Source organism: Vulpes vulpes, chromosome 5, assembly GCF_048418805.1.
Source record: "Vulpes vulpes isolate BD-2025 chromosome 5, VulVul3, whole genome shotgun sequence".
In the NCBI taxonomy this organism is placed as follows: domain Eukaryota; kingdom Metazoa; phylum Chordata; class Mammalia; order Carnivora; family Canidae; genus Vulpes; species Vulpes vulpes.
The window spans coordinates 114,397,493-114,420,538 of record NC_132784.1 but is presented as its reverse complement, the minus strand read 5'-3'; the positions used below and the strand labels follow the sequence as shown (position 1 = coordinate 114,420,538).

The 23,046-nt window shown below is 40.6% G+C and overlaps 1 protein-coding gene across 1 annotated transcript in view; it reads right to left on the bottom strand.

Annotated features, from left to right (window-relative positions):
• The window catches only part of SPTA1 (spectrin alpha, erythrocytic 1), a 64,822-nt gene extending 49,945 nt beyond the window's left edge, over positions 1-14,877 (bottom strand). The window contains exons 1-13 of the mRNA XM_025986323.2: positions 14,641-14,877; positions 13,490-13,615; positions 11,429-11,569; positions 10,623-10,769; positions 8,316-8,449; positions 7,643-7,787; positions 5,850-6,004; positions 4,767-4,902; positions 4,551-4,652; positions 2,984-3,121; positions 2,259-2,369; positions 593-670; positions 293-448 (exon numbers count right to left, since the gene is read on the bottom strand). Of these exons, the coding sequence (XP_025842108.2) occupies positions 293-448; positions 593-670; positions 2,259-2,369; positions 2,984-3,121; positions 4,551-4,652; positions 4,767-4,902; positions 5,850-6,004; positions 7,643-7,787; positions 8,316-8,449; positions 10,623-10,769; positions 11,429-11,569; positions 13,490-13,615; positions 14,641-14,877 (1,806 nt within the window). The remainder of the gene's footprint in view (positions 1-292; positions 449-592; positions 671-2,258; positions 2,370-2,983; positions 3,122-4,550; positions 4,653-4,766; positions 4,903-5,849; positions 6,005-7,642; positions 7,788-8,315; positions 8,450-10,622; positions 10,770-11,428; positions 11,570-13,489; positions 13,616-14,640) is intronic.
• Positions 14,878-23,046: the final 8,169 nt, after the last annotated feature.

The window sequence follows — 23,046 nt, the reverse complement described above, 5'->3', positions numbered from 1 at the left end:
AGGGACAAAAAGCAGCGAAATAAGGAGCAATCCCTCCCTACCCCCATTCTGTTACAGAACATTAGAAGTTGTGCTGGAGCAAGCAAAGAAGTGAGAGGCAGGAAGACACAGGAAATCCAGAAACCAGGGTCTTGGTTGGCCTTTAATGAAATATCTTGCCTTAAGGGGCTTATGGCCCTTCTCTGTAAAGGAGGCTCATCTGCTGAACTCTGGCATCCTTTCAGCTCTAAAACTCCAGTCCCACGAAGCTAAGTCCTGATGAGTATGCCCAGGGTCTGAAAACCTTGCTTACCTTATAATCTTCATCATCTGCCAACTTTTTCTTCTTGGTGATCCAATTCTTTAGGTAATCTGAGTCCTCATACAGTTTTTGCAGAAGCCTCGAATCCTCTAAGAGTTTGCGCCGGGTGGCAGCCTTCATACGCAGGGCATCCCGTCGGGCCAAGAGCTGAAAAACCCATGATAACACCCATGGTCAGCAAAGCTAAATATGGACACATGAGATTCACTGCCCAGCTTGGTCCCAGGGGCCCCAACACTCCTCGGGCCCCAGGGCACAGACAGGCAGACACATTTGGGGCTTCTGACATACTTTATCTCGAAGATCAGCAATGTTCTCCGAGTCATAATGGCCACCATCAATCAGCTTCTTTGCATTATTGTCTAAGATCTGAAAAACAAAAACAATAAAAACCAACGTGGCTTTTCCTCAGTGGCCCCCGGGTAAGTAGTCACCGTTTGGCTAGTAGCTGTTTAAAGAAGAAATGTGGGAAATATGGGAAAAGAACAACTTTCAGGATCAAAGATCTAGGTCCTAGTTCTGATTTCTATTACAAATTCTCTCTTAAAACGTGTATTTGATAAATTAATTAACCTCTTTTATGTCACAATATTTTTAATATCTAGATTATAGTAAATGAATTTTGATGTCACTTGAAGGTGATATTTGATCTATTCTTAATTTTTTAAGATTGCATTTATTTATTTGTTGATAGATAGATGATTGATAGATAGATGATAGATGATAGATAGATAGATAGATAGATAGATAGATAGATAGATAGATGATAGAATATGTATAAGTAGGGAAAGGGGCAGAGGAGGAGGGAGAGGGAAAGAATCCCAAGCAGACTCCATACTAAGCATGGAGCCCAACTTGGGGCTTGATCTCATGACCAGAAAATCATGACCTGAGCAAAAACTGAGAGTCAAAGACTTAACCAACTGAGACACCCATGTACTCTTATTCTTGAATTTTCAAGAGGAAGCACTTTGGATATGGTTATATCCAGTGGCCAGCCCCTTTCTCTCTTTCTCCCTTTCCCTTCCTCCTCCTTCTCTCTCTTGACCTATCTGTCATACATATTTATATGTACATCTCTGGCCTCATAGGCATAAGGGTCAGAAATTTTTTCATATTCATTCATGAGCTCCTCAAATTGTTAGAATTTACGATGGATTGAGTGATTGGGGATAGGAAAATAATCTAAAATTAATGATAGCATTTTATAAGCAATAACTTATCTTGTACCAATGAAATCTTTTACCAATGAAAATAAACAGAGCAAACATATGGATGGATAAGGGACCATATTAATCACCATACTGACTATAGATTAACATAACTTGGAATTTTATTGTCATGGTGTGGCTGCTGCCAGTGGTGGTAGTATATGTGCATGTGCGTGAATTAAAAGCCAACATCAGTCAAGGGTACAGCCAAAGACATACAGTACATTGGACCAATAAAATCCTCCCACGCTTGTCTGAGCCCTGCTTCTACATTGACCAGTTTCTAGGACATTGTAACGAAGGGTTCACAGGAAAACTGTGGTCTCAGTAGATGAGAAATGCAAAGCTGAAGATATATAGGAAAAGAATAGATGTCGCTTAGACATCTAAATTTTACTAAAGAAAACTAAATGGAGACATTACTGAAGAGGAAAAAAACCTAAAAAATGTAAACAATACATTTCAAATTTCCGAGTAATAATTCCGTATCAGATATGGATCCAATAATATCTATTTACACTAGGAAAAAAAACCAAAACAATCATGCACTTTGTCAGAAAATGTAAATGGCTAAAAAAAAATCTTTAAAAACTTTCTAAGTATGCTTTGTAGAGTAAGAAATGTGATCACAAAAATGGGTATAATTCCTTTTCTGGGTGTTTCCTCTTTTAAGAACCCTCATGTTACGTGTGACCCTCATATTGTATGAGGTGGCCATAGAGCCAGCACCAGGGCCCACTGCTTACTATGATCTTCTCCTCCTGGGCGGTGAAGGCCTCCTCAAAGTCATCATGCTTCTGAAGAAGGGCTTCCACGCTGCCTAGAGAGTTCCCCAAGTCCTCGTTCTCCAAGAAGGCCTATAGAAGGTAGAGAGATACATCTCAGCTCTTCGTCATTGGTGAGAAACATTGCTATTGGAAGATATGTGAGACAAAGACTTAGGATGGTGAGAAGATGGTGGAAGAGCAAGGTGGGATTAGCACATGGTGGGATGGTGGGTAGGGACTAACCTCAAGCAGCAGGAACCTCAGAATCCTCCCCTGTCCTCCCACACAACTTCACCATCTTTGTCTCTGGTTCTGTCCATGTAGAATTGTCCTCACTAATCCAAGCACCATTCCAATCTCCCAATGCTGCCTCAAGAGGACCACTCACCTCCTCCAGGAAATTTCTGGTTAATTTGGCCTGACTTGTCACAACTTTCTATTCCTGACCCCTTAGCATTTTGATATTCATTCAGCCCTATGTTCAGTTGAAGTTAACACAGCCTCTCTGCTGTGTATTTAGGTATTGTTTTAGGCATCTGTTCACGAGGGAATTGTAATAGTCTCTTGTCCTTGTAGGTCACCCTCCACTTCCTAGGACAATCTCCAGCCTACAGAAGTGGTTGTGATGGTGCTGATGGTAGTCATGTGATAAATGAGGGGTAGGAGAAATGGCTTCTGAACACTTGCTGAGCCCCTCCTTTTACCTCTTGTCTGCTCATCCAGCTGTCCACTTGCTCACTGTCACGATAGAAGAGGTGCAAGAGCATGCACTGCACATACTGATGCTGTCGCTGCTTCCACAGTCCCAGCAGGGCAGCCCAGTCACTGGCAAGTGTTGTCATCTTTGGAAAGGAAGAGAAAATGTGAGTCTCTAATAAATGCAAGGGCTTTAGAAGGATGCACAAAAGGCTCTTCTCCAATGACTTCAATGTGTGAGTAACTATAGCAGGGCAAAATGAGATAAATGCATTGCAGAGGTATAACAACATACTTAATATATATAAATGAGGAAGAAAAGATGAATTCTAATTGGAAGAAGCAGGGAGTAGAAGTGTGGGAAGTATTGTACCAAACAGAGGTTTAAAGGATGAGGTTTAAAGGAGATCAGGATTGCAGGACATACCAGGAGCGCACCATTACTCCAAGGACTTGTTAGATTAGAGTGCTCCAGAGAAAAGTGCAATGTCTAAAAAAGGTGGATACTTGATGAAGTTGAACTTTATAGAGCACTTAAGTGATTAGACTGAGAGGTTCACATTCTCTTCTGAAAGTAAATAAGAACTACCAAGGAAAGAGAAAGGCCACATTCTCAAACCCATAAGAGCCTTTGTTCCTGCCCACACATCTGCCTGAGAAATTCCAATTTATTAGCACCACTGTTAACTCCATCAAAAAGGCAGCACCGATTCTCAGAATCCCAGGATAACCGGTATGTTTGCAAGGATGTAGGTTTCCTCTGGCAGAAAATTGTTAAAAATTAAAAATCCATGCTTGAGTTTTTCCATAGAGTTCTGGGTGAACTCAAAATATGGCGAATCTCAACCTCATCCATCAAAATATGGCCATCTCAACCTCATCCATCTGCCAGCACTAGAGGCTGTGCTTGAAGTCTAATGAAATGCAAAGAGCCTACAAATCCTATTTTAATGATCATCCCAAGGATTTCCTGTGACCCTGTGACTGAAACAAAATCTCTCAGGGGTCAGGGGTTGAGGCGAGTCCTTGTGATTCGGGAGATTAAGAGGATGGCAAACCTGATTGTTCAATCAGTGGGATTCTGACTATTTAAAGCTTTCCTCTATTTAATGTAGATCTGAGAAACACAGATACAGGAAAATCAGTGTGATTTGAGGTTTTATAGAGGAGAGAGGAAAGCAAGGCATGTGCCAGGCATCTTAGGGAATCCAAAGATGAATAGGTGCAGTCCTCAAATAATTCACAGTCCAGAGGTGAACATAGAAAAGCGATAAAGCAGAGCATGTATGGCAAAGCAAGGTGGTATGGAGATTTCAAATTAGGAGAAGGCAAATTGATGAAATAAGGTGAGTTCAGGAAATAGGGGATCACAGGTGAGGAAGCACACATCACATCCTGAGAAATGCAGATAACTCAACTTAGCTAAGGCAATATGTGAAAGAAGCAGTGTGAAATTTGGGTCAATATTAAGACGTTGATATGACTTCTCTTCCTATTCAGAGATGATCATATTCTGATGGGATTAAGTGGGGCTAAATATGTATCAACATTTCACACACTGTTACACTGGATTACCTTTTCCTGAACTTCATCAGCAGCATCATGACTGGCATCCAGCAGTTCCTGACCAGTCTCATTAGCATATTGAAATCGGTCCTCGTAAGAGTCGATCTCGTGCTATGGCCACAAGGCAAAAATGTCTTAAAATGCAGCAAGAAACTCTCTGGCACTCTTGGCCCCCCCCTTCCTCCCACGGGGCGGAGGGCGGTGGAAGTGGGGGCTCTTGCCTACCTTGTGCTGCCGGTGCCTGTCCAGCAGGGCCTCCCCACCAGCCACATCTTTGGGCAGCTCATCAGCATTGATCAGGTCTGTCTTCTCCTTCATCCAGCCTGTGAGCTCCTCATAGTCAGATAAGAACCTCTGGTACCTGCAGGGAAGGGAAGAAGGGAAGGGAATCCCAGGAGAAACCAGGTATAAGTGGACTTTGAGCTAAGACTCCGGGTTGGGTTGAGCTGAGACGTGCAATGTACTCCTCACCCTAATTCTACCCCTTCCATTCCCCTGATGTGCTTCAGGTCCTTTAGTGAAGCAGATTGTCCTTCCCTCGGGGCTGCTGACTCCTGGGATGACTGTGCCATCCTGCGGTGAGGTATGTGGGCATTGCTTTGCCAACATCACAAGGTCTCATCTACCCCACAGACACTTGAAGTGCAGCAAAGTACTCCCAAGGAGGCCACTAAATAAGACATGGCATATAAATAACAGGAAACACCTGGTAGGAAAAGGGATCTTTCAGGTTAGGAATTCAGGTTAGGAGCCTCTGTGCACCCTAGCTCACCCTTAACCCTATTAATAAAAATGAAACCACTAAAACCATTACCTATTCAAATAATTAAATGCTTGCCAGTTAATTTGGAATTGTAAAAGGAAGATAAACGCTGTTTTCTGGGGTTTTAGTGACTACCTATAGATACTAACTATTGAAACGATTACTCAGCTTTTTGGCAAGCTAACCCACATTCCGGAAATAATTCTAGATTTATTTTTAAACCCTTCAGCTTGGAAATTTATTTCAGTTCCTAAGCTAGGGCCAGGATTTTGATATCTCTTCAGCTGCTTTTCCAGGTCCTTGGACCACGGGCCACTTCATTTAGCATCCGACAACTATGCAGGTAGAGGAAGACCGAAGGGGTTCAGTGAGGGAAGGTGTCATGTGGGTGTCATGTCAGCTGTCAGAGGACTCCTCTTAACAAGTAAACCTTTCTCTTCTACCACCAAGTAGACTCCCTCATTATTTGATTCTTTTCATTCTTAATTTCTGCTTTTGATGTTATATCTGTAGAGATAGTGCAACAGGGAGGAGGGATTTCTCACCCGTAGGAAGCCTGCAGCTTCACATATCTGGTGGTAGCCAAGGCTCGAATGTGCTCCCAGTTGGAGATCAGATCCTCTTTCATCTGTTGAATCCCAGGTGCCTCTGGAGGATGGGAAAGCATGAGCTTGTCTGCTTTGGCGCATAACTCCTTCACCTTTGGGATGAAACAGAAACCTAGTGGGAAATCCAAGCACTCTGATTCATCCTGACAAAGTTTTGTGGGCGAGATCTCACACAACAGTCATACGAATACTAATAATTTAATATACTTACATTGGTAATTTTATATTAATATGCTAATGTCCTATGTCAGCAATAATGATCTACTGACCACTTTTGTCTCTTGTTGAGTGCTTATTGTTCAGCACTTCACATGCATGTCCTTGTCCTTTTAAAATAATACTCAGAGGGGGAAACTGAGTGAGGAAAAATTAGAGAGGAAGACAAACCATGAGAGAGACTCCTGACTCTGGGAAGCAAAGGGTTGCAGAAGAGGAGGTGGGTGGAAGGATAGGGTAATTGGGTGACAGGCATTAAGGAGAGCATGTGATGTGATGGGCACTGGGTGTTATACTATGTGTTGGCAAATTATTTAGATTTTAAAATGTTAAAAAATAATAAAGTAAATAAAATAAAATATTCAGAGGTAGAAACTCTTCTTATGCCCCTTTTATATGAAAACTGAGAGGTAGGGTATTTTATTTACACAAGGTCCTTTAGCTCCCAAGTGTCAGAAACAAGGTTTAGACCTCAGACTGTCCTTCACCACCCTCTCTACTGTTTCCATAAATACTATTGTGGAAATCAGAGAGACACTTCTGCCCAGGAGAATTTCTGCCAAGAATTTCAGCAATGCCAGACCATTCTGAGAACAATGCCTAAGGAGGAGAGCCACTGGGGCAAAAATGTGGGTTTGGATGACTTTCCATATGTTACCATTAGTGCTTTCATTATATTTAACTATAATTAGGTGTTGTCTGGAATTTGAAATTTCATTATCATTATGCAACAAGTTATGAAATTTTATTATTCATTATTAGGGGGAAAAAGACTAAATGCAAAAATGGAGCAAGAATGAAAGAAATCAAATAATAGGATAGTTTTCAGAAACTGGCTCCAGGGACAAAGCTATGGTCAGGGAGCAGCAGGTAGAGACCTCCAGTGGGCTGATTCCACTGTATGCACTCCAGAGGAGTTAGCTGAGGTTATAGGTGATGTTGTAAGGGAAGAGTGAGGATGGGAGGGCGTCAGGAGTCGGAGCTTGCTCCAAGCTCAAGCATGCCTATGTCTAGTCATCTAGGGATAAGGACTGGAGTCTTCCAGCTTTCAGAAGAGAACCCAAGGGTGATTAAGTAAGGTGCCCTAGGTGTCTCTAAGTCTATTTAGAAGGAAGAGGAAGAAAAAGAGGAGAAGGAGAAATTTCTTCCCTTATCACTGAGTCAAGGACAAAAAGAAACAGGATTCAGCTGGTTTGACAAAAGGAAAGATTCTCTGACTGCAGGTTCTGGGTAAGATTAGAAAACCATTCTTGGAGGTATCTTTTTTGTTTTTAAGTCATGAAGCACATTACAAAACCACAAGAGTATATGAAACATGTACGTATATGTAAATAAAAATAAAGGACATCCAATATCCATGTACAAGTTATGAACTACAACAAGGAAGTATATTCAGGGCCAAGGAATTTCTCCTTCGTCAAACTAGTGAATTTACTATGTCCTCTGGAGGCAGAGTGGCCACCATATGCCTCTTCCAGCCCAAGAGGCCACCTATGCTTCCAACAGTGGCTTACCTTGTCCTCCATGACTGCAAGATTCCTCTCAAGGATCTTGTGATTATGAAGTAGGTCCTCAGAGCCAATGAGGTCTTTGCCATAGTCCTCAGAGGTGACTTGAGGCTCCTTCTCCTTGATCCACTGGATGGCTTCAGTCACATCCCTGCCAGACAACATGAGCCCCAACAAAGAAAATGGCAGGTGCACAGCAAAGACCACCCTGGTTCACTCAGCTAGCAATTACCTTGAACTCCTACTCACTAGCAAAAAGTAATGTAAAGGATTCTTGCTTTGAATGATTTGAGTTGAGTTACAGAGGCCTGGGCAATATCTGGTCATTGGAAGTAGATATACTTCCCACATCTGGGTCAGCTCTTACTGTCTTTTTTCTTCCCAACTCAACCGTCCACCCTCATCCAGTTCCTAATATACTTCCCTTGTCTCTGCAGCGTTTCCATCACTAATTCACCGTGCCAGTTTTACTGCTTTGGGCTCTGGTCATCACACACTTGGCTACAGGGTGGGTCACAGTTGCCTCAACTACACTCTCCATTGCTGCCTTAAGTGCAAGCACATGACTTACTTTGGTTTGAGATATTGGCCACTGATTGCTAACAGTAGTCAGAGGCTAGCACAAGTACAAACACGTGCTGTTGCAGAGTTTCCCATGATGTGTTGGCCAAATTCACACCTTTTGAATCGCTGGAGATCTGCAGCACTGGACAGTGTTTCCTTTCGCTGCAGAGCCAGGTCATAGAGACGCTCCCAGGCAACATTCACCTCATCCTGCTTCTGCTTGATCAAGGGCAGCTCAGGGTGGTTCTCCTGTGGGAAGAACCAGTACTGGCATTAGACAAAGGTGAGAATATTCCAAAAATCATTGAATACTTCTCATTTCACACGGGTTCCTACTTTGCCAGGAATGGAGAATGACCTTGCAGCCAGGCCCTGATCTTTGCCTTAGCCCCGCGCCCTAGCTTTAACCCAACCGAATATTACCAAAATCTAGAGGCCAAACCACCAGATACTGTCTGTATCTTTTTCTCACAGCACTGAGACAGCCTATTAACAGGGATTGCCCAGCCCCTGTGTTATTTTCAGAATTCCACCCTGATGCTTGCTAAGTCCCTTGAGAATCAGGAAGAAAAAGTTCCCTCTGTGAAATAGGACTTTATTTTCCACAACTCGGCTACTGTGGTTCTTAACTCCTTTGGGGTCCTGACACCTTTGAGAATCTAAGAAGAGTTGTTTCCCTCTTCCCAGAATTATACACACATGCACACACATTCAATTTCTCAGAAAATTCCATACATCATTGCACACCATCTGAAGCACTGAGATTTGTGAATACTAGATTAAATTAATGGCATCAGCTTATTTTGACACTTGTGATTTTGAGCAGTTCCTATACTCCTTCTGTCCTTGTCTCTTGGAATGTCCATTCCCATTCTGAAGCCTCTCCACACAGAATTTTCTACATTCTCCTTCCTGAATGTATAGCCCTTTCTATTTATAGCTGTGTGGGTCCCACTCTTCAAGAGCGGAGGACACATTCTTTTCTGGATTAATCCTTCCTAAAGTTGCTTAGATAAAATGGCCATATTACTTTGCCATGAAGACCTCCTTGCAAGAGGGGAGGTCCGTTTCCTCAGGCTTTGGATCTGGGTTGGCCTATGATTGGCTTAGTATAGAATGTGGCAGAAATGATATGAGCTCCTGCCCTTCAGCCACAGAGGCCCTTCGGCTTCTGTTCTTACCTTTGGAACACCGACACATAAAAAATATGCTCTGCTGGGAAGTGAGAACCAAGGCCCCAGACATGGAAGCAAGGTGTTTTTAGACCCTCCACCCCAACTGAGCCACCAGATAATTGCAGCCACTCAAGAAAACCAGGTGCGGTCAGGAGAATTGCCTAGCTGAGCAGCTGAATCACTGAATTTGGAAGAAAGAAAATGTTTGTTTTTCTAAGTTTTGTGGTGGCGTGTTAGATAGTCCTGAATAACCAAGGAACTTCCACAATGAGACAAAAGGGGTAGAGAGAGAAAGTTTAGAGATGGCTGGTAATGTGGCCTGGGAAAAAATTGAGACGCAGGCTATTTCCCCCAACCCATGCATCCTGAAGTCTGGGTTCTGTTAATACAGAAGGATTGTTCCCATCCTGGAGCTTCAGTGATGGTGAAACCAAATGGGAAACACACGATCAATGGTTAGAGTTTCTAATTCCCTTGTATCATGTAAAAACTAGGCTGGCTCCCCAGTTTTCCTGCATATTCCACGGTTGTTTATTCTCACTCTGAATAGTTTGCTCAGACATTGAAAACTTATTTAAACGTTTTCTTAAATGAATGAAAGTAAAACTGTCTCTCTTCTTTCCCCCACTGACAATAAATCATGCATAATGACGTCATATACATTATGATAGCCAATCATTATTTTATATTCTTTGCTACTTTATGCTGGTTCTTCTTCATGAGGAAAGGGTGCAGCTTAAACACAAGTGGCAGGTGTTCTGCACAAGAGTTACATCGTTGTGGGTCTAGTTCTTCTGCACACATGCATGTGCACACACATGTGTGCACACATACACTGTCTTTCCTTCTCACACCTCTATGTCCATGGACTGGCAAGAGATGGACCCGGATAGGAGACGACACTGCCCTGGGCATATTTTTTAAGCTTATTTATTTATTTATTTATTTATTTATTTATTTATGAGAGACACAGAGAGAGAGTCAGAGACACAGGCAGAGGGAGAAGCAGGCTCGCTGCAGGGAGCCCGATGCGGGACTCGATCCTGGGACCCTGGGGTCACGCCCTGAGCTAAAGGCAGGTGCTCAACCACTGAGCCACCCAAGTATCCCTCCCCTGGGCGTGTGACCACAGGGACATGCATCTCTGTTTTCTCACAATGTCTCATGTCCTTCATGTCCCACCCACTGATGGCCGGGAGGTTCTGGATGCCAGAACCTTTGCCTTGCACTGACCCTTTGCTCCTCACCTCGGCACACTCGTTGGCATACTGGTTTATTCCATCCACTTTCTCCTGCCGGGCTTCCAGCTCCACTTGGAACTCCTCAAACTTCTTATGTAGAACCTCTGTACGTTCCCAGTCCTCACCCAGCTCCACTGATGTGACTATAGCCTCCTGTGGACAATAAAAGTCTGCTGAGTTCCCAGCAAACAGTTTCTGTAATTCTAATGCCCCAAACCATTGCCTGCACACCCAGGAGAGTTCAGAAGGGGAGGCTGGTAGAGCTTGGGGGCAGCCCTTTAGAAAAGGTCCTGAAGCAGGAACATATTTCCTGAGGGAGAACATTGTTGGCCAAAGCTCCTGGAAGCACCCTTTTTTGTTCTAGAACATGAAAAATAAATTCATCCTGGTTCTACTCAAGTCAGCACATGGAGTATCTACAAACACGTTGCGGCAAACACCGTGTATCTTCCGTTCTAACTACGGGATTATTCCTTAAGTGTTTAGCAAAATAGAAACCTCCATACTTACAGCTCCTGAGAGGCAACCCTTACGAAAAGAGCTGGCAACGCTCAGCTTGGACTGAGAGTAAGGGCAAATATTTAGGAGAAGGAGCTCTAAGGTCACGGCAGGCAGGCAGGGACAAGCCTAGAGCACTTTTTCCCATGCACAATATCAATAATCTCCAGGATACCTCCAAATCTTTGCCAAAATTCCTTCCTTCAGGGAACAAAGGCCAGGAACAGACACCCTGACTGCTTTACGAATAGCCTGTATTAGAATGCCTGGGATGGGGATGGGAAGTCCTGTTCGTGGCCTGCGTGACCCCGTACCTTGTCTCCGATCCACTCCAAGATGTCAGCACACTGCTGCAGGTACTGCTGGAGCTTCAGGGCCCGCAGCAGCAGGGCACCCCTCTCCTGAGTCAGCTCTACCAGCAGGTTCCATATTTTGTGCAGCTCTTCCAGATGGGTCTTTGGGAGAAGATGCAAAACTGCTCAGACTCCGTATCCACTGTGGAGCAGGTACAGATGCAGAGACGTGTGCAGAGAGGGGCCTGGATAAAAACCTCATTCACTCGTGCATTAATTGCTTAACAAATGTTTAAAGGAGGAAATCAGTAAGTGCTCAGGAGTAGCTATTAAACCAAGCTGCATATGATCTGCCATAAGAGAAGAAGATGCTTAGAGCTTTTAGAGGATGAAATGATTACAAACAGTAAGACAGGGTGGAATAAGGATTCACGTAATGGCGCTCGGTGTGAATTGAAGCTTGAGGAACAGATAGGATTTTGATAGGTAGATGACGGGCAGAGGGTGATCTAAGTACTGGGAAGAAATTCAGCATGAACTATCTGCCAGAAAGAATAAGAGCTGCAATGTTGCCAGTTTATAAGGGAAATTAGTGGCACCAAAGCAATAAGAGAATTTTGAGGCTATATATTTGCAGGCTTTGATGCCAGGTGAGCTTAGAAGATCATGTATTACATGACTTGTAAAATTGAAGGTACTATCTACGTCATGTCCTCAAGAATCTTGTATTTTCAACCACTCCACTGCTAGACCACATTTCTCTCTGAATCCTACAGTTCTGTGGTCTGATAGAGCACAGGGAGTCTGACAGTTGTGAAGATGTCTCAAACATTTCTCAACTATTTTAATTGATTAGGGGATTGGTGGCACACAAAGCTGTGAATAATACAAGAATAATTTCTATTTTATATCAATAAATAACTTGCTGAGATTTTTTCTTGTTACGTTCTCTTCAGTTAGGTTCTCTTCTGATTAAAGTCTGTGTCCTCAGACTATATTTTTCTTGACAGTAAAATGGACTAGAATTTGTATGCTAAATGTGGAAAGACTAGACCCAATTTTTAAATATGTCACATAAATTTGGCTTGGTGGTTTCAAAAATACTTAAGCAGTAAAAACAAACAAACGGAAAAAAAAAATCTACTAGCGTAGAAGAGATCCTGAATTGACTCTATCAACAGAAACCATTATATGGTCTCATTCATTTGGGGAATATAAAAAATAGTGAAAGAGAATAAAGGGGAAAGGAGAAAAAATGAGTGGGAAATATCAGAAAGGGAGACAGAACATGGAAGACTCCTAACTCTGGGAAACGAACTAGGGGTGGTGGATGGGGAGGAAGGCGGGGGGTGGGGGTGATTGGGTGATGGGCACTGAGGGGGGCACTTGATGGGATGAGCACTGGGTGTTATTCTATATGTTGGCAAATTGAACACTAATAAAAAATAAATTTATATATATAAAAAAAACCCGGTTGGAAGAGTGTGGAAATTAAGTCAGAGGAGAGTTGATACATCAGTAATGAATTCCAAATTGGTGACAGTCCTCAGTCCTCAGTATTTAGGGGAGATTTTCTGAAGACAAGGAATTTTAGGAGCTTTTTTAAATGAATGGAAGAGTGGGTTTTGAGAACTATAATATTTGTCATAGCATATGGGCGAAGAGAAGGAGGCATCACAGGCAAGGGAGGGATATATCAAAGAAGATTCACTTCGCAGAGCATCCTTTGTTTGAAAAGTCTAAAGGACGAGGACTCTGAGAGCAGAAGAAATCATTAGAAATGACATTTGGGAAAGCCAATCGTCTGGGACACACAGAACTGGGTTGAAGAGGACTGGATTTTGCAGTGGCCAAGGAGGAATGTGGTGCTCTCCCAGGATAGCTTTTGTATCGTAGCTCTTCCCCACTGCCTCAGGGGACATGGAGACGTCTGTCATCTTTCCTGTCCCACCCCGGTGGAAGATAAGAGGCAAGAACCCCAGTTTCAAGCCACCTACATTATACCTGGCATTGTCAATGAAAACTCTGATAACGTGATCAACCCCTGGAAACGTGTCTTACAGAGCCCTACTGTACACTTACTGTGGTTTCCTCGTAGGCAAAATGCCCCTCAACAAAGCGAGTTTCCTTGAGTTCTCTCAGTTCAGGAATGACCCTTGATTTTGCTTGCACTTCTGCTTCAAAGGATTGGTGCTTCCGGTACTTGCCCTGAAGTTTAGAAATCAGAAGTTATGGCTAACGAAGCCTAGTGTCCCTGGGCCACAAAGGGGTTCTTCTGTTCCTTTTCCTACTTTTGGGCAGAACTACTTGTTTCACAACCTAGATACAGTGATAACCCATGACCAGAGCTGGAGAAGTCATATCCTAATAGAAATGGTCACTTCAGGTCCACCCAGGCTCAAAGTCATGGGTCACAGAGAAATATTTTGCCCTGTCCCCATTGCCTTTGGGGAGTTTCCAGTAAATATCCTGTTACTTTTAGGTCTCAGTTGCCATTGGTGGGAATGAAAAGATGTCCCACATTTGTTCCCCTTCAGAAAAGAGGAAGCAAGTGCTATGAAAAACTGAAGGCAATGAGGAAGTTGATAATTACAATAATGGCTTTTTTTTTTAATTGAGAGGTTTCTGCTTATCAGATAATACTCTTATTGTCCTGTATTTATTGATCCTTTAATAGATATCACTTTGTTATTAATGCAGGTGCTGTCTCTCCTACATCAATGACCCCTTTTAGGCAGGTAACCCTTTCTTCTGGTCATGACTCTGTCATATGCTGCAATACAAGGAGGAGAGGAGCTTCCACCCAAGCTCTCCTCCTGACACCTGTCATGTGGACCGAGCTAGGGCATGGAGAGCCCCTTGGAGAAACCCAGGAAAAGTTCCACCAACTCCTATCGCAAGCAGAGTGAAAGCACTGACGTTTCTTCACCTCAAAACATGGAAATTGCCTGATGCATCATAAATTCTTCAACATCTCACTCACTATTATGGCCACAGCTTGACTTCAGATTAAGACTACATGCAAAGAGAGTTTCTTCTGTAAAGAAGACACTGAGGCTTTAAGAAGTTAAAGACACGGGCCATTTAGAGGCAGAATTATGGTCCGTGACAGGTAGTCTGAACTTTCTGTGACATTACTCCCTTACAGATAACTAAATATGCACTTATATTACAAGACTGTTTCCCTCCCTGGAGATCTTAGAGTCTGGCCTGAAGTCACAGGAACGGAGTACCTGTATGTTACTTGGGTCTTCATAGCTCTTATCATCTGCGATCTTGAGTTTCTCCAGGATCCACTTCTCTAGGTCATCTGCATCCCGTCTGAAAACCTGGTAGTAATAGGATTCTTCAAGCTTCTGACCCCTCTCAGCAACCAGCTCCTTGAATCTCTGGTAGCGAGTCAACACCTCCTGACGCCTCTTCTGGATCTCCTCCGCTGTTTCCAGCACTTTTGGTCCGCCACTCTCCATAGCCTGAAAGTTAAAAATTTTCTATCTCTTTCTGGTTCTCAAATCTCTGGGATGTCCCTTTTATATGTCCCAAGACATCTACTCATGTTGAACTTATATTTGGATGTCTTGAACCCTGTAAAATCCTATTGTTACAAGGGCTCTAGTATATTTACATAATTTCAACCATACACAGCTAATCTTTAGGCTAATAATTCTTTATCATTCAGAACATTTTTCTAACTTTTCACATAAATGTGTGCTGACATTTATTAAGTTCTATAAATAGAATTAATTTGGATGAATGATGAAAGACAAGTATAAATTAACGAAATCACACATTTCAGAGGCATAAAAGAGAGATCAACTTTTGTTTTCTTTTCAAAGGCTAAAAAACTATTGACATGTACTGATCATTCTGAATTTACTTTAATGAATAATTAAACAAGGCTTGCAATAAACTTAATAAACGACATGCACAAACATTTGGAAATGTTTGTTTTTATATATAAAATATATCTCATACATTGTGTACCCCTTTTATTGGCTTTATTCGCAAATCCTACAAATAAAAAGTTTAGATATCCTTCATCCAGTTATCACAAAATTAGCTTCTCAAATTATAATTGTCTTTTGCAATATAAAACATTATACCATTAAACAATATAACTAGGATCTGACCTATTTGGGGCAATGTCCTACAAAATTTCCATAGGGTTTACCTTCATTCATCCAGATATGGGCAGTTTCCCCTAGCTTATCTCAGCCAGATCACTGAACATCAAATTCAAATTTTAATCTTCTTCCTCCCAAAATATAATTGCTCCTTTGTCTATGGTCTTTACTATTTTGGCTACAGAATTGAATCATTCTATGGAGACCAAAATCTTCCTTGCACATTATTTTGCTCCAAGTTACCTGCTTGTTCTCTATGGGTCATTGCTAGATTTGGGGTACAGATAAATGCTAGATTTTGCATTTAGATTTTGATGCTAAATGCAAAGATTGCTAGATTTTGATACTGTATAGTCACAAGCTCAAGGTCATTGTTTAAAGTGATATATTCACCAAAAGACCATTAAAATTAAACTTCTCTACTTCTTAAAAGCCAAGAAACCATTCTTATAGATTCTGTCAAATACAGGACAGGAAGTTCAAAAAGAGACAGCTTTCCTAATTATGTCAATGAGAAATTGTACTACAAAGAATTTTGTACTCACGGTTTCCTTTGGAAGGTGTTTCACTTTTCGTAAAGGTCAAGAACGTGGCAAGGTAAAATGTACCCGAAAGAGAGAGGAAGATGATAAAGAGGGAGAAAGAGAGACAATTCTCATGAAATTGTCTAGCCTTCTTCAGATAAAGATGAAAGAAACGTTATATATGTGGAAGAGTCAAAAAAAAAAAAAAAAAAACCTTGAGCCCTGCACCTTGCCAGCTACAGTCCACATTATCTTCAGGAGACAGGTTCATCTGAGGGAGCCACTAACTTGCACAGACGCTGGGTGACTCAGCGGTTCAGAGACTGTGGCTCCATAAGTTCCTCAATAGGACTTCATAAAACATAAAAGTTAGGTTTTTAAATGAAAAATTAGAAAGAAAAAAACCCACAATTATAGACATAAAATAAAGAGGCTGTGTTAAAATTCTGTTGGGTTTCTTTGATCAGTCTCAGATTCCATGTCTGAGCATGGTCAATTAGGATGGAACTCTGGATCATCCAACCTTTGGACCCTGCAGAACTAGAGGAACTCGGGGCATGCCTAGGTTCTTGTTCCAACCCATCTCTAGGAAATACAACTCAACAACTTCATCAAACCCAGCCACAGATTTTTAACAGCCTTTAAATCAACAAGATATCCTAATTCTCTCTGTAGAGCCTTTGCCAAAATTGGAAGAAAATTTTATTTCTGGCTTCACAGATTGGGCTTTTAAAAACCTGATTTATCTGTACCCTTAATCATTTAAATGGAAGGAATCAAGGAAGTAAGATATATGTGTGTTTATTTGTATTTCGTGAAGCAAAAATTAGGATACCTTATTTGACAAACTAATGAAATCGCAAGATATTTGAAAACGGGATAGAGTTCTAAAAATGTGGGAAAAAAAAAGCCATCCTATTTTAGGAATTATTTTTAATGGAGAGAAGAGGAAGCAGAAATTCTCCAAGGCATACTTCTTTTTAGCAACTACATAAATGAAACAAATAAACAAAAAGAAAATAGTAGGATGGCTTCAAACCCTCCCACAAAAGGAAACTAGCTGAGCTAGGTGTGCTACTCACGCATCATTCCAGGGTGATTCCAGCTTAAATATCCTAGCTTCATATTCTACTAGAGTAGAGAGAGGTTCTACACTTCTGATTCCCCTCTTCCCTCTCCTTCAACTGACACAGCTTAAATACTCTTCTTGAAAGTCTAGTATTACTTGACCTTCCATATAGTTTCATTATATTCGAATATACTGGAGCATTACAGGCTGGAACACAAGTCTAAGAGAATGAATTATATCACATGCACCAAGGAACCTCTGATGGAGTTGGGGTGAGGAGAAGACATTTTAAAATCTTTATCTAAGAGATAAGAACCACCATCAATTATCTTAATGTACATAAAATTTATAAATTGACATGATTGATTCGCATTAATTTCTAATCTTTAGAAGATTCTGTGAAGCAAGTATTACCATCCCTATTTTTATATGAGAACAGAAATAGTGTCTGAGAGGCATTCCATCCCCCGGCTTTTGGTTTGTATATATGCAAACAATGAGCCATGTCCCTGTGAGTATGACCATCATGCCACCCTGATTTTCATCTATTCTAGTTAAACTTTTCTTATCCATCAATATCTCTGGTGGACCCATTCCAGAATTTTCTCACCAACGGTGCCAACCCTGTGATAACCTTGTGACCAAAGAAATAACAAGGCCAATCAGAAGGATTGGTCACCATGAAATATAAAATAAAGGTGGGTAGGAACAATAGTTTTTAGAGCAGGTAGTGATGTGGAAGTGTGCAAGGGTCCAGGAAGAGGTTTTATGCATCATAACTCAGCGTTCTCTGAGGTTTTAGCCATAGTGGGCAGCTGGGAGAGACTCATGGTACAAGCTTCTCTGATAGCACTCTGGCTGCTACTCTGATAGCAGCTGCCCACTAGCCTCAGGCCTCAGTCCCACCCCATCTTCTCAGTCCCTGTGGTGGCCAAGTCGAGTTACTGCAGTCCCTAAGCACTACCAGATAGGCAAGGATCAGGGTACCCTTGGGATTGATGGAGAGACATAATAAGAAAATCTTAAGTCCCAATGGCTTAACTCTTAGACTCCTGACCTTCTGGCCATTTTCACAGTTTTCCAAGAATGCTCATTGGCTCTGACGACATAGACTCTGATTCAAATACAGTGAGGTTTAGAGCCCTGTATATCTTTATTTTTTTTATTTTAATTTTTTAAAATTGCAAGTTGTTCCGCTGTAAATGAGTGAGTGCTGAGCAGCTGCAGAGGAAGCTGGAGTGCATCCCAGACAGCTTCATTAGAGAGGAGTCTTACCTTCAGTTTTTTATGGGCGGGAGTAATTTGCAGGGTCCTTGTATGGGTCGTGGTTATCTGCTCTAGGCAGATCTGTGCTTCACATACCGGTTTAATCAGCTCTGTCCAGCTTGTCTGGGGCCTCCCCTCAGTTATCAGATCTTTTCTTGGGCCTGGAAACTCCAAGAGATGCTTTACACCCCAAATTCTGGAGTATTCCCAACTTGCATCACTACCATTCGTATCATGTTTACTGGATAAACAAGGATTTTCTGGAGTCCAACTTCCTCAGCTCATTTACCAACAAGAAAAATAATGTTAATTTTAATGTAAAATAATTTTTTCCCCACGGGATAAAGATCATTATTATTTTATTATTTTAACATTTTTAATTTTTGTTTCTCCAGAATTAGTTCTCATTTTTAAATATCTCTAATTTTTGCCTCTTAAATGGGTTAGAATATTAGATAATATAATTCAAAACCATAAACTGATCTTTTTGCAGTTAACTGTATCCACATTAATTCTTATCACTCGAGATCCTCTAAAGTTATTTATTTGTGTCTTAACTCTATTCAGAATATATATTTTTCAAGTTTGCGATTCTATCATCAAAGAAATAGAACTCTTGTGCTCCCTACTATAATCATCTGTGGGTCTCTCTTATTTTTTTTTAATTTTTTTTACTTAGTGTCACTGCACTGAATAGAAAAAACAAGACCCATGACATTTGCTTTATACAATGGACCATGTGATCGAGGAGAGAGGAGAGCTGGGGATAATGGTAAGTACAATGGATTTGAGACTGAACCATCTAATTTGAAGGCTTGATTCCTCCATTTAATAACCAGATGAGCATTGGAAATTTGCTTTAATTTTGTTAAGTATATAATGGGGGTGGTAATGACTAACCTACCTCTTTCAGAGAATTGTTATGTGACTCACTTTATATCTTAGTTATAAGTCATACATTTTATACTGAATCATTAATTTTGAGAATCAGAATGTAAAGGGCAGGGATCTGCTATGAGATAATTCCTCATAAAGCTAAGGTTGAACCTTTTAAAGAATGATTTGCAACGCATCATTTAAAAATCTCACATAAAATTGCTTGATGTTCCCATCCACTAATAATTTTCTTTGAGTACAGCAATAAACCCAAGTCCTTATAAACCTTATAAAAATAGCAGGTTTGGTGCCATGGCCCCACTCAGGGAAAAAAGAGCTCAACTAAAACATATTATTTCTCATTAAAATAAAAGAAAGTAGGAGCCAAATGCCAGGAATGAACATACTATCTCCTTCACAGCCTTAATTAAACTATGAAGTTTAGTTCTTATATTTAAGGGACTGGAGTCCCATGATATCAATGAAAGTTCTATTTAACATCTAAATATATGCCAGTCATAGAAATTTTAGTGGATTATCTGTGACATGGCTTCATTTCACTATTAAAAATTGCTGCATGTGCAACTGCAAATAGACCAGATAACTTGCCTTTGCCCATTATCTCCCCTCCCCTGTCATTCTCTGGTGAATGTAGCAAAAGCCTGAGTATTTTCTATAACTTAATTTTTTTTTATCAATTGTAATTTGTCAAGAAACATAGACTGCCTCTATTCTAAAACTTTACTCTTTGAATGAATCATTATCAAGCATTTCTATGGATAAGAGTTTCTAACAGGCATTGGGAACATAGAGGTGAACAAAGCAAGATGTCTATTCTCGAGGGGTTTACAAAACAGAGGGCCCACTTTTCACATTACATATGTAATGAGAATATGCTAATGGCTCCCGTGCTTACAGTTGGCTTCATTCAAAATGCATAAATATAGGGGCAGCCCCGGTGGCTCAGTGGTTTAGTGCAGCCTTCACCCCGGGGCCGGATACTGGAGACCCCTGATCAAGTCCCACGTCGGGCTCCCTGCATGGAGCCTGCTTCTCCCTCTGCCTGTGCCTCTGCCTCTCTCTCCCTCTCTGTCTGTCATAAATAAATAAAATCTTTTAAAAAATGCATAAATGTGTATATGTATATATATAGATATGCATTTACCACTTTCCTCTGCATGTGTGTGTGTATATATATATATATATATATATATATATATATATATATATACTACAAGCAAAGTGATGTCAGTAACATTTGATTTTCATGAAAACAATGATTTTAAAAAACTGGAAGAATAGTTTGTTATTGCAAATATAGGTGACTTGAACCGGGACATTTGTAAATCAATCACTGAAAGAAAAGACATTTTTAAGTTTACATCGAAGGTTCCATTATATCATCTTTTCCCTTTTTCTGAAACAAATTAAAAGCCCCCCAAAGAGGCAGGCCACTCCAGGATGGTAGGTGGCAGGTTTAATAAGCAAAGGGAACTTACGTACAAGGTTTGTCTTGGGCAACCATGGGATGGGCTTATCCTCTCACTCACTAGAGTCTTAAAAGTTTATTTAGAGGCATTAACGGGATTCAGTCATGTATACTGGCCAGATGCTGTCAGCAGCACATCACTATGTCAAGGCTGGGTTCTTGGAACAAGGAGCCTCTTAGGAGGGAAAGGCAAGTAGAACCCACGTTCCAAGGACCAGGGAGGGGGTGTGGACCTCCCATTACCCAGATCCAGCTCATGGGTCAACCGACATCACATCATCTTGATGACCTTCCCAAATTCTATGTACTTCTTTTCACTCATCATTTTGGACAACATCTTTGATTTTATTGTAGCTATTTTTCCAAGAATGAAAAAGCACTGGTCTAAAGGTATATGAGGTAAAGAGACAGAAATTTAGTCTCAAGAGAATGAAAGTCATTAGGTTTTCAGCAACAATTAATAATACAAAACTGGGAATTATTATCCTGTTTATTTTTTATTCTCCACCACCTTAATCATATCCTCCTGAATATAAACAGATATTTATAATCTTGTACTAAGTTAAATGGCTGAACTCCATCCTGCATACAATGAGAACATATGTGAAGTCAGCTCCATATTTTAATAAAAGTATTTCATTCTATCCTACCATGAATGGGAGACCCTCATTAATCTTATGCAAACTGATTTTTTAAAATGTGGACCAAATAGAATGGTTGCTTTCCAGATCAGGAAAAGTAAAAGAAATATTTCAGCTTCTTTCATTTCTTAAACTCTGGTCCCAAATTGTGAGCCTCTGTGCATCAGAGAATGTGCCTTGTACCAGTATCATTCCAACACTTACCACTTTCCTCTGCATGTAGTGACACATTTTAAAAGTTTCTTGGAAAAATGGATGAACTATTTCAATAGCACTAACAAGAACCTCAGGGATGCTCTATGCTGTGTAGCTGCTGAGAAGCGAGTCCTCTTCTGTTTTCTCAAGAATATCAACATGATATTCTGAATATAGCATGGCGGTGAAGAGCAAGGCTTTTGAAATAAAATAGAATGTGGTTCAAATCACAGCACAACGTCTTACTAAAGATATGTCTTTAGACAAACTATTTAACCCTTGAAAGTCACAGTTTTCTCACTTATATAATAAGAATGATAATAATACCTATTGCTTAGGATTGTTATCAAGTAATATATATATACTGGAGACATTTATTACAATGTCTTATTATATAGTGCATGCCCAATAAGTAGAAAATTGTATTTTTGCTATTATCAATAAATATAATTGCCACTGTGAACATAAAAAGGAAAACTATGATTAATAAATGCAGTGAAGTTGTTGATAAAAGAAATATATCTAAAATTAAGAAGAATGAATTAGCTGCTCTTGTGCTCACCAAGTCAGAAGCCACACATTTCCTTAATCCTGTGAATTTACGAAGGGCATTATAATGAAATAATGCATGAATGTCAACACACCCTGAGCTTTCTTTTTCTGTTTCCTATGCTTTTGTTTTTCCCTCAGCTTGGAATTTTCTTTGTTTAACACACACACACACACACACACACACACACACACACACACACACAGAGGTTACCTACTAAAATTTCATTGATAATCTAGAGTAGAGTGGGTTTAATCATAGGCTTTTAAGCAAAGTAATAAAGTGATCAAATCTAGATTTTGCCAAATAGCTCAGCCTCAGTTGGGAGAGCAGCTTGAAGCAAGAGATAGTTTTAGCCATATCAAGGTTTAGGGACACTAATAATATCTAGGCAAGGATTAAATAATACAAAAAGTGGAGAGAACAGACAAGAAAACTATGTAACCCTTTCCCCTGCTGGAGACTTGTACATATCACTTCTCTAACAATATTGTACTTGGGAAAGTACAATTAACCCTCAAAAGAGATCGAAAAGAGTAGAATCATTCAATACTGTTGACCAGCTGACTGGAACATTCAGAACGCAGCATGGCCATATTGGTTTACTCATCCGAGGAGGATTTATTGATGTTGTTGCTTAATTCACACAATATGTTTAATTACATTGAGAACAAAGAGGAGGCTATTTTTTTTAATTATGAAAAAAAAATACTGATTCATTAATGAAGTGATATTGCTTTACTTTTTTTTAAGGCCAAGTTTTAAATTTTGTTTTTTGCATTGCAGTATTATTCAATGATCTTCTTGGCCTAAGATTCTTTGCCATAGTCTTTAACCACCTCACAATTGTAGCCAACTACTTTGTTAGGTTTCCTCCCCTGTCAATTTTACAGAAGTCCAGCCAT